The 17087-nt window shown below is 41.6% G+C and overlaps 2 protein-coding genes across 4 annotated transcripts; one reads left to right on the forward strand and one right to left on the reverse strand.

Moving 5' to 3' along the window:
• The first annotated feature begins 378 nt into the window (after positions 1-378).
• LOC131881502 (nuclease EXOG, mitochondrial-like) lies at positions 379-15612 on the forward strand. Its single transcript, XM_059228385.1, is given in 8 exon segments — positions 379-583; positions 861-1018; positions 1089-1271; positions 11319-11406; positions 11409-11521; positions 13342-13508; positions 15095-15293; positions 15381-15612. Coding segments are annotated over 8 exon segments (1143 nt in total). The 5' UTR covers positions 379-456; the 3' UTR covers positions 15489-15612.
• On the reverse strand, positions 1310-13219 carry LOC131881501 (thioredoxin reductase 1, cytoplasmic-like). Of its 3 annotated transcripts, none has more exons than XM_059228383.1 (3): positions 13150-13219; positions 3785-4099; positions 1310-3215 (listed from the first exon to the last, which is right to left on the reverse strand). In XM_059228383.1, exons 1-3 carry the CDS (start codon positions 13202-13204, stop codon positions 1678-1680), a joined length of 1908 nt encoding a protein of 635 aa, XP_059084366.1. In that variant the 5' UTR covers positions 13205-13219; the 3' UTR covers positions 1310-1677. The 3 variants fall into 3 exon arrangements, with proteins under 3 accessions (XP_059084366.1, XP_059084367.1, XP_059084365.1); XM_059228384.1 differs by lacking the exon at positions 13150-13219 and adding an exon at positions 5338-5454; XM_059228382.1 differs by lacking the exon at positions 13150-13219 and having other exon boundaries at positions 3785-4504.
• Positions 15613-17087: the final 1475 nt, after the last annotated feature.

Genomic DNA, 17087 nt, shown 5'->3' on the forward strand with positions numbered 1-17087 from the left:
ATGAATGGTTTATAAAATCAATGTCATTGTGTGGGAATGAATATGTGTAAAATATATGATATAGTACCTTGATAGTACCAACAAGTACATGTATTCTGAGGAAGAGATGGTCAAAGTGAAGGAACTTACATAAGTCAGATTACGAACACATAATTTAATGATATGTTGTTTCGGATTGACTCATGTGCTGGGAAATGTCATTTCGAATACAGTTCTCCAAAATGTCATCCTAAACGCGACAAAAATTTTTCAATTGCCCAAAACTCTTGCCGTTTGTCCCCAAATGGCCAAAATAGTTCAAAACTTACTTGAACCTAAGGCCACCACAGTAGAACTAAAGTGTCTTTACTTGCACCCAAAAAAATGAGCAGGGCTTGTGTACGGAAAGAACATCATGATGTCAAATTGGCGGTCCTGAAACAGACGAAAGTCGAGAGTTTGAAAGGTGTCTAAACCATGTCTACAATGCCAGGCATGTGGGCCGGTTTAACGCGATATGGGTGTGTTTTGGGGGCGGGAGCCGCACTGGGATACGAGTGGAAACGACGCTCGCTTATTGAGACCAATATCATTGTTCCCAAAGGTAACCCAAAATTGGGATTGGGAACTATTAACAATAAGGCCTTAGGGTTAGACGGGTTTCCACATTTCTGGGCGTGAATCAGACCCGTTGACCCAAAATCGATTGAATCACAAAAAAGACCACCCCCACTTACAAAGGTGGAGTTAGATGACACTGGTTTGTTCCAAAACAAATGTACCGAACCATCCAAATTGTGACATTAACACAATCATAACACTACACAGCGCCAAAAAGCGATGTAAATATATTCAACTTCCTTATTCCTTGCTTGTTCCAGAAACTCGGCTGAATGCTCAAGTATTGAAGTATGGTTCTCCCATGAGACTCAATGCAGCGCCATTATGCTACAGCAACCACTGTCTCGAATACGATGGTTCTCGGAAAGTTCCCATTTGGGTGGCCGAACACATTTCCCGCGACAAAGTGAATGGATCGGTGTGACTAAGGAATAACCTCTCAACCAACATTTAGAATCTCGTGCTCATTTCATTGCTCGTTCTCCCAGGTGGCGGATCGGAAGAGGTCCAAGTTCAAACCCGACCCGGCTCTGGCCCAGTTGATCCAGGCCAATAACGACGACTTTTGGAACTCGGGATGGAGCCGAGGTCACATGGCACCGGCGGGAAACAATAAACATTGCCAACAATCCATGGACGAGACGTTCTTGCTCTCGAATATTGTGCCACAGGTAGGTGGATCTGAAGAAGGTTATCTAGTTGGTCGGGATGAACGAACACTAGAAGCTTTTATTGTCAGCGACATACTGTACTTTACGTTGTACGAAGAATAAGTCTAAGTCTAGAAAGGGATTTCGTATGATTTTGCGGGTTACATATCAAAAAAAGGTTCAAAGAGGCACCGATCAGGGATGGATTAGAACATGGCTGGCTCCAGCTCTTCTCATCAGTTCAAATTCACCAATGTGGAAACTGGCTTGCGAATTTAAGCGTCATAACGAAAGACTTTGGAGCGCCATAAAACGGAGGTTAGTTAGTGGGCGAGCACTAACTGCTTCTGCTACCACTTTCAAAGGCCAGAAGAGAGGTCATGAGGGCTCTCTTTGCGTGGCTTGAAATGGGTAGCTCACTTTAACCTCAGCATCCCGCTGCAGTGGGCGAGACTCCGGAGCTTTTGGTGATATCCATGCTGATAAACCATTCCGCGTTGGTGGGGTGGATGCCGACCATTCGGTCAAAGTCGGCCTTCTTTGCGCCCATGACCATCATGCCGGCGTAGCCTTGCGTGATCTCACCCGCATTGGGGCCAAGATAGTGGAAACCCACCACTTTCATGTCCTCAGAGGGTCGGCACACCAATTTGAGATAGCAAGCCGCTTCCGAGCGCTTGGCCAGGGTCCATTCCAAGGGCCAGAAGTTCTTATGGAACACCTCAATATCGTCTCGGCCATACTTGGCCTCGGCGTCTTCCTCGGAGAGGCCGACACACCCATACTCGAGGGGCGTGAACACTGTGGTGGGGATGTTCTCGTAATGTGTGAGCAACTTGTCACCCAATGTGATACGGCGAGCCAGAAGCATACCCTGCTTGATGGCCAGTGGGGTCAGCTCGGCCTTGTCCTGGAGAACGTCTCCAATGGCATAGATATTGGACACGGACGTTCTTTCGGCTTCGTCGTGAATGATTTTCCCATTCTTGGCCAATTTCACGCCAACCTCCTCCAAGCCCAAGCCTGAAGTGCACGGATCCCGACCGATGGCAAACAGGACCGTGTTGAACACATCCGTGAACTCCGTGCCATCGTTGTATTTGGCGTACACCTTGATCTTGCCGGGTTGACCTTCCTCTACCCGTTCCATCTTGTATGGGACGCACTCTCGGATGAAGTTGACACCCTCTTCCTCCATGTAGTCGCCGATCTTGTTGGCCATTTGCTGGTCGAAGCCTCGCAACAGAATGGACCGTACCATCACGGTCGTGTCCAGACCGGCCCCTTTCAAAAACCCTGCGCACTCCAGCGAGATGTAACTGGCGCCCACGCAGAGCGTCTTACCCGGGTTATAGGGCAGAGAAAACAGATCATCAGAGGTGATTCCCAGCTCCTTGGCGCCAGGAATGTCCGGATACTTGGGCCGTCCGCCCATGGCCAAGACAAAGTTTTGAGCAGTGTATTCGGTTTCTTTGCCCTTCTTGTTGACGCCCTTGATGGTGTGGGCGTCCACAAAGCGAGCATACTCGTTCAAGTACTTGACCTTCTTGTCCCGGAGGGCCACCTTGTAGCCCCAGTTGAGGGATCCAATGTGGCTCTGGATGGCCTCCACCATCTTGGGCCAATCCAGGGAGGGTTTGCTATCGCCGGACAGGCTCCAACCAAACATCTGAGCGTCTTGAACATTGCCTCCCAGGAGAGCGGCTTGATGCATGAGCTTCTTGGGAATGCAGCCCACGTTCACACACGTACCCCCCAAGCCCCAGGTGGAGCCCAGGGGAGTGGGTTGAACAAAGTCGAACACTGCCACCTTTTGGCCAAGACGAGAACACTCTTTGGAGGCCACTAGCCCTCCAGATCCGCCGCCAATCACTATCGTGTCGAACTGATAGTCATGGAATCCAGCTCGAATCCGGCCCTTGAGCTGTCCGGAGGAATCCGCGCTCAAGGCATCACTGCAGCCACCTGAAACGAATCAACAAAAAACCACCTAGGATTTGTATTCAGACAAATGGCAGTCGGGTTTTCCTCCGTTCCCAATTCAGAAGCTTATTTACCGTCCTTTTTAGCTCTGTGTTTGGTCTGTAAGTGTCTAGTTTGAACGTTGAAACTGATAAGTCGCTTACATAGGTCGATAACGGTGCCTGAACAAATGATGTCACTTCTCGCCGACATCTCGACAACGACTCTATCCAAATATTTGCTTGCTTGTGGCATCTACTAAGGGCTACTACCTTCCTGATATCGATTTCGGATATCTAAATGTCAGGTCAGTTGACCACAAACCCTACTACCATTTCGTGACAAAAGTAAGCTTCAATTTTTGCCTCTTCAGTGAAGTACAGGTTGAGGAGAGAGATGAAAAGAAAAGGAAATCCTCTCTTGAAAAGCAGTCTAGTCGTGGAATTAACACTCGACAGAGAGGCCATAGATAGATGTTGGACTCTATTTGGACTGGCCAAACAATTATTCTAGCGAACAGGGAAGGTATCTCAATACCTGCCCACCATCACGTTTCGTTGTTCATCACTCACCAAAATGTTTGCCGTTTATGAACACATTGGGCACAGTTTTCTGTCCGGAGATCTCCAGAAGAGCCTCTTGTATGTCGGTCCCTTCTTGGCCCAGCGTGTCCAGCTCCAGGTATTCGGCCTGAATCTCCCGTTGCTTGAACAGGTCCTTGATTTGATCGCAGAAAGGGCAAGTGGTCTTGGAGAAGACCATAACCGTATGGCCTTTAATCAGACCCTCCACTTTGGCCTTGACCCCAGTTCCTTCCACAGGAGCCATGGCCTCGGATGGAGCCACCTGATTGCGCTTCAATGAGCTCGAGGAGGAAGAGGATCTGACTGAAATGAACGAGATGGGACTAGATGAGAAGAGACTCCTCTGACCCGTCCAAGTCTTGTGCTGAGCCCGGGTTGAATATGGCCAGTACGAGCAGAGGGAGGGTCTGAACGCAAATGCTGATGATGATGACAAGAATGATGATGTCTTGGATGAGTGGCGGTAGGTGGCAGGTGCCTTGCTCAGCAGGGCCAGCCAGCTGCTTGAACAGCGGCTCACGCCTGGAAACAGTAGCATGAGGCTTGCACCATCAGCAAGTCCGGTTCAATTCAAATCGATGCCCTTTTTTTTTTTTGTGATTGATCGTTATCGTCCAGTCACGAAGGATAACGAACAATCCGTGCAATGGCCACTCCGTGCACTGCAAGCCAAAGGCCAGGATAAGGCACTACTACTAAATAAGCATCTCTCTTAGCTTGGGGAGTGGATTCAAGTCAGAGGAGGCGAGGGCGAGAAATGGCCGAGAGAGGGCGCCCGGGGTGGGATTACTCAACACGTGAAGTTGCTCCCAGTTGCATAAATCAATGAGATAGGCCGAAGATATCAGTGAGTGTGCAATGAATTGAGTGGGAGGAATTATATTCAAAATGCCAGGAGATTTAAGTTTAAATCGAACATGCCATTGACCGTCTGGAAATAAGTACGAGGTGCATTCAAAATCAAAATCCATTGGCTTTAATCTAAACACTTTTAACTGTGAAGTTAGAATATCTGGTACCGCTGACTATGATGAAACGAGCTACAATTCGCTCAAGTATGTTGACGCCATCCAAGCAAAGTTCAGCATGAAGGTGTTTCGACCTCTTCAAGGCCAGGGAGAACGTCAAGGAGATCCATGATGTAAAAGCCATGCCTACACGCCCTATCCGTTATCCGTAATATCAGTCTCTTAAGATTCGTACTAATTGCAAAAGTAGGTGATGTCCACAAGTTATTTGATCTCAATTTCCTAAAATGCTAAATCAGACCAACATGCTTTGGCTTCAATAAAATTAATCAAAACATGACAATAGCCAAACGATGGTGGCAAGCCGCAGCAGAAAATGGATTGATCCAAAACTCCTCAAAAAAGGCCGCGACATCAATCAAGTGGAGCAGCCTAAGCTACTTAAACAAATATATATATAAAAAAGAAAGTAAGCGAATGCAAGTTGGTCTTACAAGCACCTCGTACAAATGAATGGGAATGACTCAGAGACTGGATAGTTGATTTGCCTCAGAAATAAGAATGAGGATTCACCTTCAATAGTTGTATGTATCTTATGATGTGGATGAACACTTTTTGTAGTTTGGCAGGTTGTGGAAGTGTCTGGGCGAAAAGGATCACCAGCGCTGCCATTTGGTTTTGCCACAAAATGGTCAGCAATTTGATCGTATTAAGCCAAACGCGCGGTGGGGAAAAAGAGAGATAAGAGTGTAATAATGTAATACAAAATGAAAAAATCGCTGTGAGACTTCTCGCTTGCTTTACAACATTATGGTTTTAAGTGTGATTTTGCAAACCCCACTCATTAAGCACATGAATGCAATGCCGAATGATATTTGCCGGTCTTTTACTTGAGTCATCTCAAGCAAAATGACTCGCCTTGCGAAATTCTAAGAAAAGATGAATAATTTATCCTTGGCAAGTCTGGACTCGAACCTTCTCTAAAAGACAAGTTTCTCTAAAACCGAGTAAAAGACTCGATTGCACTCGGACTCGCCCCTGGACTAATATTTTACACAACCCACTCGTAATCAACTTTTAAACGTACTCGTAACAAACACCCGTCTAAGAACGACGTGAGTTTCCCTCTTCAGTAAGTTTGTTTGCTCATCGAAATATGTCGGATAGGAGGTTGAAGCCGAAGTTTGTAGGTATTGATTTAAATTTATGTCTGAATACAAGCACCGGAATAACGAAACTCTAACGTTGTGAGGAGTTGTGAAACTCAATACCACTGACCCATAATGGGATTTTTTTTTCAGTTCTCAATTTATTCATAAATTTTGAGGGTGATATATTGAATAACATTTTACAACAGATTAAGCTTACATTTACGCAGAATCGCCAACTTTTTTCTCAGTATCGCAACTACTGAAACAAATGTAATTTGAACCACTTGTACACACTAAAGTACCCGAAAAGCAAATGACTTTTATGTGTGCATCCTTATTCGTTCAAGACACTTTATTCTCAAGGGAAACTGAATGCGTTTTTTTTTCTTGTGGAAAGATAAAAGGTTTGATGACAAATGTGCTTCTCACCACTCACGTACTCGTGTATCTAAATAATCTTAATGGGCTGCAAAACGAAGAAGCTGGTATTAAATATGCCACTTTCGCCTCCCTGCTGCTTTGAAAGCAAGGTCAATTTTGTCAGCTGACTTGATCAATTTGGCGGGGAGCTTTAAAAGAATCATGCACCGGTCCTTGGGCGGCAGTTGTCTCTACTTTGTCGCTAAATGAATTAAGGGGTATGAGCAAGGACAAATGACCGATTGACAATATGCCAAACACATTGAATTTCACGAAAGTTCGATAAGCATCTTCAATTGAGGGGGGGTAAAGGTTTTCAATATCAGACGTTTCATTCCAGAGATAGTGTCACTATGCTAACTCTATTGCTGCATCTAACTCTCAACTAGAGTTGTGCATCGGATCGGCCAGAGCTCCGAATCCGATCCGAAGTGAATTTATTTTTGTAATCCGAATCCGATTTTTTTCCAATCAGATCAAATCCGATTTTTTTTGCTCAATCAGAATCCGAGATTATTTGGTCTAAATGCGATTTTTTCAATTGTCTTCAAGATAAATTATCGAAACAAAATATGAAAAATTTCTGACACAAAAATGTTATGAAATGACGAGATTGAGTAGTAATCGATCATGTCAAGAACATGAAGGAACTGCCAACCCAAATACCTATTTCGATTTTGCATACTAAATTAAACTAATACAATCACCTTTCATGGACTGGCTTCGTACATGGCCATTTCACGACGAACTTAGGCCCGTTCTGGGAAGCAATCGAATGAAAATATATTATTTCAAGTTCCTGATAAAAGACCTGAGTTCGAACAATTTCTCGAAATTCCGTTAAAAGATTCTCACCAGCATTAGTAGTGGGGACAGACGATGTTACGTTTGTAAAGTGGTAAAACTCGGCAATCTTATGTCTGAAATCCATTTTTCCGTATTTCTTAGCAACACTTTTTTTTCATTTCAGCTCCTCAGAAAGTTAGAGATGATGCTGTCATACGTTATGAAATTAAGATTAAAAAAAACTAATCCACCTAGAGCTATCCTAGATGTGTCGGAAGCTTCCTAATTACGTGTGAACAAAGACCTGAGCGTCATCATCAAGTGGTTTTAAATGCAACACAAAGTGTGAGTGTGTGTACGTTTGCACACGAACTTCTAGCAATATGGACTGGGAATGTATGGTACGGACTTTCCGTCAAATTGGTCTGTTCTTGGTCAGAGCAACTCTAAGCCACCTTCCAAAATATACTGTAGTAATGAAGTGAGAAACTTAGCTTCTTTTCTCAACTAAAGGCAATGTATTTTTCTCATTTTTGTGTTGAAATGGTTCGGTTCAAAGTTCTCTCGTCAGAAGCTTATGTAGTTGACTAGGAGTAATTGCTACGTAACTTTGACCACATATCGAGGGTTCCCTAAGCATGAGTGTGGAACTTGCATATCCCAGAAATTTCTGCAAATTTATTGTATCTGCAAATTTAGCAGTTTTATCAGCAATATTTGACATTTTTCTGCTATTTATTATGAAATTTCAGCCACTTCAGCATAAAATCATCTACATTTCGGCAATTTTTTGGGAGGAAATTGCGAATTTTTCCTCATTGTTTTTTCAAAAAAAGTTTGACATGAAAGTTCAAAATAGGTTAAAGATATATTAACAACTGCCTGCACGTACATATATTCCATCCATCCATTTTGAATAAGGTTTTTTTTTCATTGTAGTTTTTTGAGATATACTATACGAAAGGTAGGGACGTAGTTTATTTGTACAAAATACCGTACTTCCCCTTCAAAATTCAGACACATATTTCCATGGGATACAGTAAATGGCCATGAGATGGGTGGTTAATTTGGAAAAAATAGGCTGCTATCATTTTTAAGAAACTTAAAACAATGTAATCTTGCCTCTAACATGTTTTGAAACTTAAATTTAATCACAAGCTTGTTGTGTAACAGTTTCACTGTGACATTATCAACATGCTGTTGTAGAACTCAGGTATCATTTTATCATGCAATATCAAAGATAAAGGTACAAGATGCTAGTCTAGCTGATTGGTCTGAAAGGCAGCATGAACAATCCAAGAATCTTCTCCCCAGGTTCATTTGTTAAAAAGTCAGATATTAGCTCTCTTGCTTGGTCTGCCAAGTGAATATGGGTGACCCAATTGAGGGATATTCCCGTTTCATCGTCAAAGCCAACAATAATTACTACCTCACAATCGGGAATGATTGCAGGTTTGCCCATTTAAGCTGTCAAAGCAACAACTTATGCTGTAATTTAAATACTACAAAGTAGCTTGAACTTTGACAACCAGGGAACAAACCAGGATTCGGAAATTAGAGAGCAGATGCTCAATTAATATGACACCACAGCTAGCCTCTTCTACCCCAGGTATGGTAGGTTCAAGTTATTGTGCTGAGAGCTGTTATGATAGAATTTTCCTTTTCATTGACTATATTTGCTTGATTTGATAGGCAAAAATAGCCTTTACAGACTTCTAGAACGTTTCGGGGCCTATGTTTTGACAAGTTTATTTGCACATTTTACTGGAATTTCTGTCCAAATTCGGGTGATTTTTTATGCAAATATGCTGTTAATAAAGACCATATTTATTTGCAAGTTATGGCCGGCCCTAGACTAATAACACACTGGGGAAAAGCATACCCCTTTGTGTACGAATTCTTGTTCACAAGGAAACAAACATCAGATGGTCGCAATTGGCACCAAAACAAAGACAGCAAAATTTGTTCATCACCTTGAAGTGTTAATAGTGAAGAAAAGACTCTACATATCTGACTGTTTTAGAGTAAATTTGACCATGACCGCTTCCGATTTATGATTGTGTAAGCTCTTTTCCACTTTTTCATAGGCAACAATGTCAATTGTTCCGTTAAAATTGAACAGGAGTGTTACAAATGCTTTGGGTAAATGGTTCGTTAAAGCGTTTTCATTGGAAGGCGGTCGGGACTCGTCAGTTCGTTTCAAGTTAATTGTTTATTTACTGCCATGAAATAAGTAGATATTGAATAGGCAAGGTCACGTTTTGTAACTACCTTGAGCATGTTCTGGTCTGTCTCTTATGTAACATGTTTTGACTCATGATCACTGACTCTCCGGTTCAAAATACATGAGTAAAAAATCTATTCAGTTGTCCTGCTAACAGTGATCCTGTTTTTGTCCAACAAAGGTTGAAAAATGGCGCCTCAACGAAGGTTTACCATACCATCATGTCCGTCAAGTCATGAGGGTTTTGAATGTGTTGACCGACTGATTTATTTGCCCAGAGGCGAGCTTTTCAAACACTCGTACCTCTGAGTTAAGGCTTGGACGTTACCCAGAATGAGCATTTCCTCATCACCCTGGCGAGTGTACTTTCATACCAATTAACGTCCAAGCCCTTAACTCCGAGGTTCGAGCTTCAAAAAACAAGCCTCAGAAAAGGTTCATATATAGAGGGGCAGGATTATTGCGAGTACATGAGAACAGGCGAGGGAGAGCAGGAACACAAGTCATAACAATGTCATATCATTCTGACATATCATTCTGACATTTTATCGCCACTAGTTTGGCCAAATAGACGACTAGCGATTAACGGTTTATCTCCGTGACCAGTTGTCACAGGTCAACATCATGAATAATTCAAGCCGTGAGCATTTTGGGATAACGGTGTTCCCCACATGCAGAAATGTCGCCTACCAAGGGTAATGGTGGTAGGTGGTTCAATCTCCTAGGCGCATGTGGAAGCATCAAAACTTCACTCGTCGGATAATCAAGGGAGTCTTGCTTACACCTTGAGTGAGTTTTCTGTAGACTAGTGCCCTGTAGTGTCCTGTATTTGGTCCAGGTTTACCCTTGATTGGCCTCCTTCAAGGGTTACTAATTCCTTGCCTTTTGGCTAGGGGGCGTTTGGCTTGCTTGCGCCTGCTGGGACGAGTTCGGGTCGAGACTTTTTTTTTCTCCATTTCTATCTCTATTCTGGCCTGATTGTTTTTGCGGACTTTCTCACCGTTACTGGGAATGGAATTTGCCGCAGTGCAAGACAAGCAACTTATCCATTTTACTTAACTTTAATTTGATATATTACTTGACCGACCAACGAATTAGAGTTGACTGATCTGGCTAACCATTGAATATAAGGTTGATCAGGAATTCTATTCTAAAACTTGTCCAAGTCAGACTTGAAACCTGTTACTGGATCAACACCTACAACTACATGCACCTAGGCACCTATTTCATTTAAAAGAATAAAAAACTGCTCCCTCGCCAGCCCAATATCTGCATTTCAAGTACAGAGTCATTAAATCAACGTAGCTAACTGATCGTCTCTGGTTCGTACCATCTCAGTGGGCAAAACTCTACTCAACGCATTGATTAGCCCCGCCTGCCCGCCAATTGAACGAGATTAAAGCACTTGAAGCACAAGAATTGGCCAAGCAAGCAATAGATAATTTTTTGAATGAAACGTGTGCTTTGAACTTATATTTTAATTCAAAACTATAAGAGTTGTAAATTATGCCGTGGTAGTGCTAAAAAATGCGTTTCGGCCCAAGCTTGTCCGAACAGCGGCAAGCAAGCCAAACGGTCCATGGCGTTTTTTGACCGATGTCGATGAAAGAAAAACGAAGCATTTTCACCCCTTCAAAATGATTACAAGTTTGAAAAGAAAGTAATGGGAATTGTAATTGATTCATGTCATACCAAAATCACATTTTGAATTCCATTTCAAAAGTATTGCCAATATCCCACAGACATGCTCGGACATTGAGGACGTTTAAGAATACATTTTTGACCCTAGAATACCGATCAAAATTCTTAGCACCCTTTTGGGTCCCATCTGCTATTCTGTCTCCCCTTACCCCCCACTAACAATACTCTGTTATCATCAATGTGATGTCTGAGTGTTTTAAACAATAAACAATTTGACGCAGGTCTGATTCTGAGGAATAGCCTTAAAATACATCTCTTTATCATCATTGAAGGATATTGACAACAATGGCGATTTCTGGAACCGACTCGAGATCTACTGCCGTGATCTGACCAAAGTGTTTGACGATGTGCACGTGATCTCCGGCCTTTATGGATCCCCAAAGAGGCTGAACTGGAAGAAACTCCGCGAACGGAGCAAGTGGCTTCCAACCAAAAGAATTGGAAGAGGAAACCGCACAAAGTCATGAAGTACGAGGTAAGGAAGGACTCGCCATTTCTTTGGATCCACTCTGATTTTCCACCCGTTGTAGCACATGGTGGCTTAGGGGGGGGACACAATTTGAAGCGATGATGGGAAAGAAAAAGACAAATTCAGATTTCTTCAAGAAAGATCGATGTTATTTTTTCCTCATGTAGCCATTCGTTTTTTTTTTTATATATACATATCGTCGACATCGCATTGAAATCGGAGATATTTCAATCTTACTTTGTTGCAACAGTTTTTATAATGCTGCAATGACATCGAAGGGGGGGGAGGGAAGCCGGTAATTGTTGCATGAGTCAGTATTCTCTCGGCCAATTTGGGTGATCCAATTGAATTTTCAACTATCAAGTGAGCTACGGTACAAATCTCGAAGTAAAATATGTCGCTTGTGGTCCAGTTCTGACTTGCCCCAGTATGAGAGGACAGTTTGCTTCAACAAGCCGACCACTTGAAATAAATGGCAAATTCAGCCTATGCCCTGGTGCGAATTGAAGGTGATGTTTGTTTAGATTCTAACTCTTCAAAATGACCAAAATCTGGGAACTACATTTTTCCTTGAAGTTCCGTTACTTCACATGGCTGATTAAAACATATTAATATAACTTTGTGTCAGCAATCTCCAATCAAAATTGTCTTAATTGGCTTAGGTACTTTTGTCTGTTCCCTTACTAACTGGTCATGTTGAACATGTGTTAGTGACAACTCAGTTGGTTCCTTGTGGGTTATCACTTATTATTGATGACTTTTTTTTTTGTCCTAATCCGCTTTGGTTAAAGCGTTCTAAAATGGACTGTTTAAACGCAAGTGTCGACGGCTTTATTCCCTTAGTCTTTTTATTTATGTTTTTTGTCGGTCGTAACCACTTCGGCCATGCGTGGCTGTTCAATTACGTTGTACTCGTACATACTAGTTCTCAATTTGACCCGCCCAAATATTTGTTGTCCATTGGACATGGGAGATTTTCATTTCCCGAAACTCTTCACCCAGCAGTTCTTACCACACTGTTTGATGATTGAAGGGGATCCTGTAGGTGAAGTGGGCTCACCTTACTTTTGTAACCTTCATGAAACCATTAACATGCGATCGATTCGACACCGTATGTTTATACCAGTATGTTATGCACGCTCTCCTTTCTCATCTTTTGATATAACGCATGAGTTCCATTTATGGAACATACATATTGAAACGCAACCCATCTCCTTTTAGGGATGTTACAAAGTGGATGCATGCTCATTTTGAATATCATAAGTTCTTCATAATATCGTTACAAAGAATGAAAGTTTTGCGGAGGCATCGTCATATGATTTTCTATCGTACTTGCACTTAACACCTATGTTTAGTTCATTCATCTTCATTGCTGTGGCCCCTTTTGTGACTTGAGTCCATGAATTTCAAGCAGAATAATGTTTTCCCTGATTTTGAACGGATATCTACTGCATCTCGTCCAAGATCACGTCTTAAAGGCTAGTTGTACTTCACCTTCTGCGACTTGTCCTCGTGGTTCGGAATAACAATAAACGTGGGACAATACGCCGCGATCAAGGAAGATAAGTATCCTTCCTGTCAAAAGTACTGTTGAGCAAAAGGGCGAACCAAAGGTTTGTGCTCAATTCTCTTACCTGCTGAGCCTCTGTCTTTAGGTTCTGTCTCGCTCAAGCAACAGCCTCCAAACATTGGATCTTGAGTGTCCTCCACTATTAAAAGTGTGTCAAGTCCATTGGGCCCTCTCACTCACTAAACGATTACTAGTACCTCGTTAACCCCTTGCCCAGTTGTTTCGATTGATGCGGACGATGGTCCTTGAATTGTAGGTGATTGGCACGAATGAGGTAGCTGTTCCGAGTCATCTATTCAAGGTCGTGTTAGGAACCAAAGCCAACGACCAAACGAAGACTGCCAACGTTCCCGCTCCTGTTTTGGCCGCCTTCATTGTTCCCAACAAACCCATTCCTAGAGAGAAAGCTCTGATCGACTACAGGTATGTTCCAAAGCTCCTAGAATACGTCGACTTCAGGTCGGCTTCAAGAGAAGGAAGGATTTCTCAGGATTTTTATGAGTAATATGAATTAGTAGTAGTTGCATTTTGACAGTTCATCGTAGTTTTTTGATAGTTTTTGATGAAGATTGGGGGGCAATTTCGTGATTAAACGCAATCTTTAAATGGTACCGTAACTCACGTGGCAATTGGGAATAGCGTAAAATTGTACTCTTTGTGTCATTGACAAATTGAGGTTTCTTTTGAATAATGCATAAAAATTACCTTTTGTCTCATCATTTGGACAAACCGTATATGCTTACTTGTATCCAGAACTTCCTTACTTGAATCAAAGAGGACTTTGAAATCTCAATTTTTTATCAAATATTCGTCATGATTTCTATCTCTTCATAGAGGATGGATTTGCTAGAAGTGCTACATTCTTTTTCTTTCTGTAATGATCCAATTTGTGGTATTGGCCTCTTCTTGCGCATTCTTTTGCACATTCGCAGAAATACTTCACGAAAAGGCGTTTGAAGCCATTTTTGGTCGCTTTGATATGCACATTTTGTACGTCCTCGGACAACACTTTATGGCACAAAAACATTTCTAGATGGTAAGTGCTGGTTTATTGTCCCGATTTTTATGTCCGTTTCCTCAGCAATCCTTTTCATTGGACATCTACAAGTTTTTTTGTGATTGTGTCTTTTTTAAACGACTTGAAACATAGTCCAAGGTAGAGGGCGGATTTGAAAGCTATATTTCAAGCCATGAAATTTCATTTTTTTAGATAAGTAAATGTTAGTCATGTAATAAAAAGTTGAGAAATTGCCAAATATGTTAAGGAAAGGGTGAAAAAGTTTCCCTGTTTTAGGATGTTAGTAATGATTGTAAGAGTAATGAATCATAATTGTAGGGATTTATTGTTTTGTTGTTGCTCATCAAAATACTGAATTCTTGGTATAGATTTTTGTTCTGCAAGGTTGAGTATAATTAGGCGCACCTTGATTTCAATATTCCGTGAGAAATTAAAAGCTAGTTGAAGGTTGCAAAATATCTGAGACGGTTCCAATCTGTTTGCCTGTCGTACTTCTCATATGGGCAGGTGGCACAAATCACTTATTTTTTTAAATTTTAACATAACATTTACCCCTGTACTGTACTGATGGGATATTGCACTGGTTCACTGCCTTTTCACATCTTGCTTTATGATTCAATGCAAAAAAAATCCAACTCAAAAAACATACTCTTGAAGACGCTATCCAATACTGTTCTGTGGCAAACTTATTTTACTGCAGATTCGGCAAGATTTACAGAATATGAAATCATTTGGCTTTCAATTTCAATTTTTTATATCTATTTTCCACTTTTGGGAAGTACGGGTTCAATCAAATTTCGCTGAACTAACATAGAAGTTATGTTGGTGATTTAGTGCTTTTTCAATGCAAAATTGATATAAAGCATTTTTTTTAAATATTCCGGAAAAGGTGTTTTTAGACTGAAACATAAAGTAATGTGAAAAATGTTCAAATCCGCCCTCTAGTCGTAACGAATGACCGATCGTTTAGTCCTTTTTCTTTTCTTCGTAGAGTGTCCCTTGAGGACATTGAAAAAAGATTGGGATATCGGCTTCATCCTTATTTGGACCGAACCTCACTGGGAGATTTATGCGAATTCGACGGATGTCAAATGATGGATTACCGCAAATTCCAGACCTTCTACATTGAGCGTGGAATGAAAGGAGCACGGAATCAGAATGAACTGGATCGGTATTGGCGGAGAGCCAAGGTAACGGGAGACGTCAATCAATCCACCAATCAAAAGTTTGTATGGCCATGTCCATAATTTGAATGGTTTTTTTTTATTCTGTTTCAGAAATTGGATTTGGTTACGCCGAGTTTGGAAGAACTGAAAGCTTCCAAGGAACTGGAGATAGATGCAAGCGAACGAAAGAAGGAGAGTGCTGCGGCCCCTGGAGGATAAAAATGCCGATTATCTCGATCCTCTGAAACGATTCCAATTGACGTGTTCGTGTGGCAATTAGTTGACGCTGAATCGTGTGTGATCAACTATCGTTTTGTTTATGTTTGTAAATATTTCATTCTCAAACACCTGTTCATTGTGTACTTTAACGAGATTTAAGCAATAAAGTAAAACAACAACAAGAAAGGGGAAGAAACTAGATAACAGAGATCAGTATTTCTCGAACAATAACAAACTGGATGTGTGGTGCAGGTCGTGTGACAAATCATTCTAATATGTGATCACATGGTTTGCCAAGATGTTTTGCTCAAGTCCCATCTGGCCGGGGATAGATGTCCGAGTCCATTATTTGAGCACTTCTTGTAGTTCCCCTATGGTAGTTACTAACCCTGCATTTATCACCAAGTTTATCAAAAGCTGATGTGCTCGTTTCGCACCCTATCTGCTTCACCGCTGATCCGCTTGACCCCTCCAAGGAACCAATGAAATTCTGGCTTCAGGTTTGTGGAAATAAATAGGTCTGATAAGCCCCAAAAATGGCAAATAAAGGTAGGCAAAATGGCAAGGAAGTGGACAAATAAACATAAAAGTGGCAAACAATCTGGGTTAACAAACCGAAATTGTCAAAAAATTAAAAAGAAAGTCGCAAGAAAATGTGAAGGTAAGAAAAAGCAATTAAAAACAATTGTTTTTTATGAATATATCATAACCTTCATGCGTCGCTTTCAATTGGTCAAACATATGCCACTTGACAGGTCTTTACCTTGACTGTTCTATCAACATATTGGACAAAAACATCTTTGAATAATACATAGAGTAGGTTGTAAGGATAATGCGGATTGATCATGATCATTGTTTGAATCATGCATATTTTTTCGTAATGTCTTCATGACTGAAGGCAAACTTTTTGGACCTAAAACTTGAGACTTTAAGATCAAAAACGCATGTAAAAACATCTTTTGACGCAACATGACATCAAAAAGTGGCAAATAGACCCGTTTTGGGCCTAAAAATGGGTGTGTTTTTTTTGATAAGTTTTTGTTGTAATCCAAGTGACGAGAAGAGCACATTTTGAGTCTTTGGATGCAGCACTGACTCGTATCTAATATAAATCAATTTGAACTGATATCGGTCTTGGGTGCCAGAACTGACCTTTGATACACTATTGAAGGCTGAACACACAATATATAGCTTCAAGGTGAAAAGAAACCACGATAATCCCTCTCTTTTCATTTTCTGAAGACGGGCCAAAACAATTCCTAGAAAAAAACATGAACCACGTGGTTGCCGTCGATGCCAAGACTAGATCTTAGAATCTGATGTCTGAGAAAAGGGCATTTCCTTGGTGGAAATTGATGTGACGTGAAGTAGTTGAGTGTCAGTGGCGCTATGCCACATATCACAGCATCATGAAAAAACATTAGGTTCAGCCACCATGACGTCATAGATGTCGACAAATCGCATTAGGAGACACTTGGCAAGGTCTGAGCCATCCTTGCCAATGGAATTGGATAACCTGGACACCCCATAAATATCGTCAAGTTCCTTTCGCGGATGATTTGGCACGGCCGTTGGAGAAGAGGGTACAGCACCACAATG

Source organism: Tigriopus californicus, chromosome 6, assembly GCF_007210705.1.
Source record: "Tigriopus californicus strain San Diego chromosome 6, Tcal_SD_v2.1, whole genome shotgun sequence".
NCBI classification, from domain to species: Eukaryota; Metazoa; Arthropoda; class Copepoda; order Harpacticoida; family Harpacticidae; genus Tigriopus; species Tigriopus californicus.

Excerpts from the sequence above, each read along its gene's own strand:
- LOC131881501 (XM_059228382.1), bottom strand. The coding sequence starts at position 4,334 with ATGCTACTGTTTCCAGGCGTGAGCCGCTGTTCAAGCAGCTGGCTGGCC. Across the intron at positions 3,216-3,784 it reads CATAAACGGCAAACATTTTG|GTGGCTGCAGTGATGCCTTG; the intron begins GTGAGTGATGAA and ends GATTCGTTTCAG.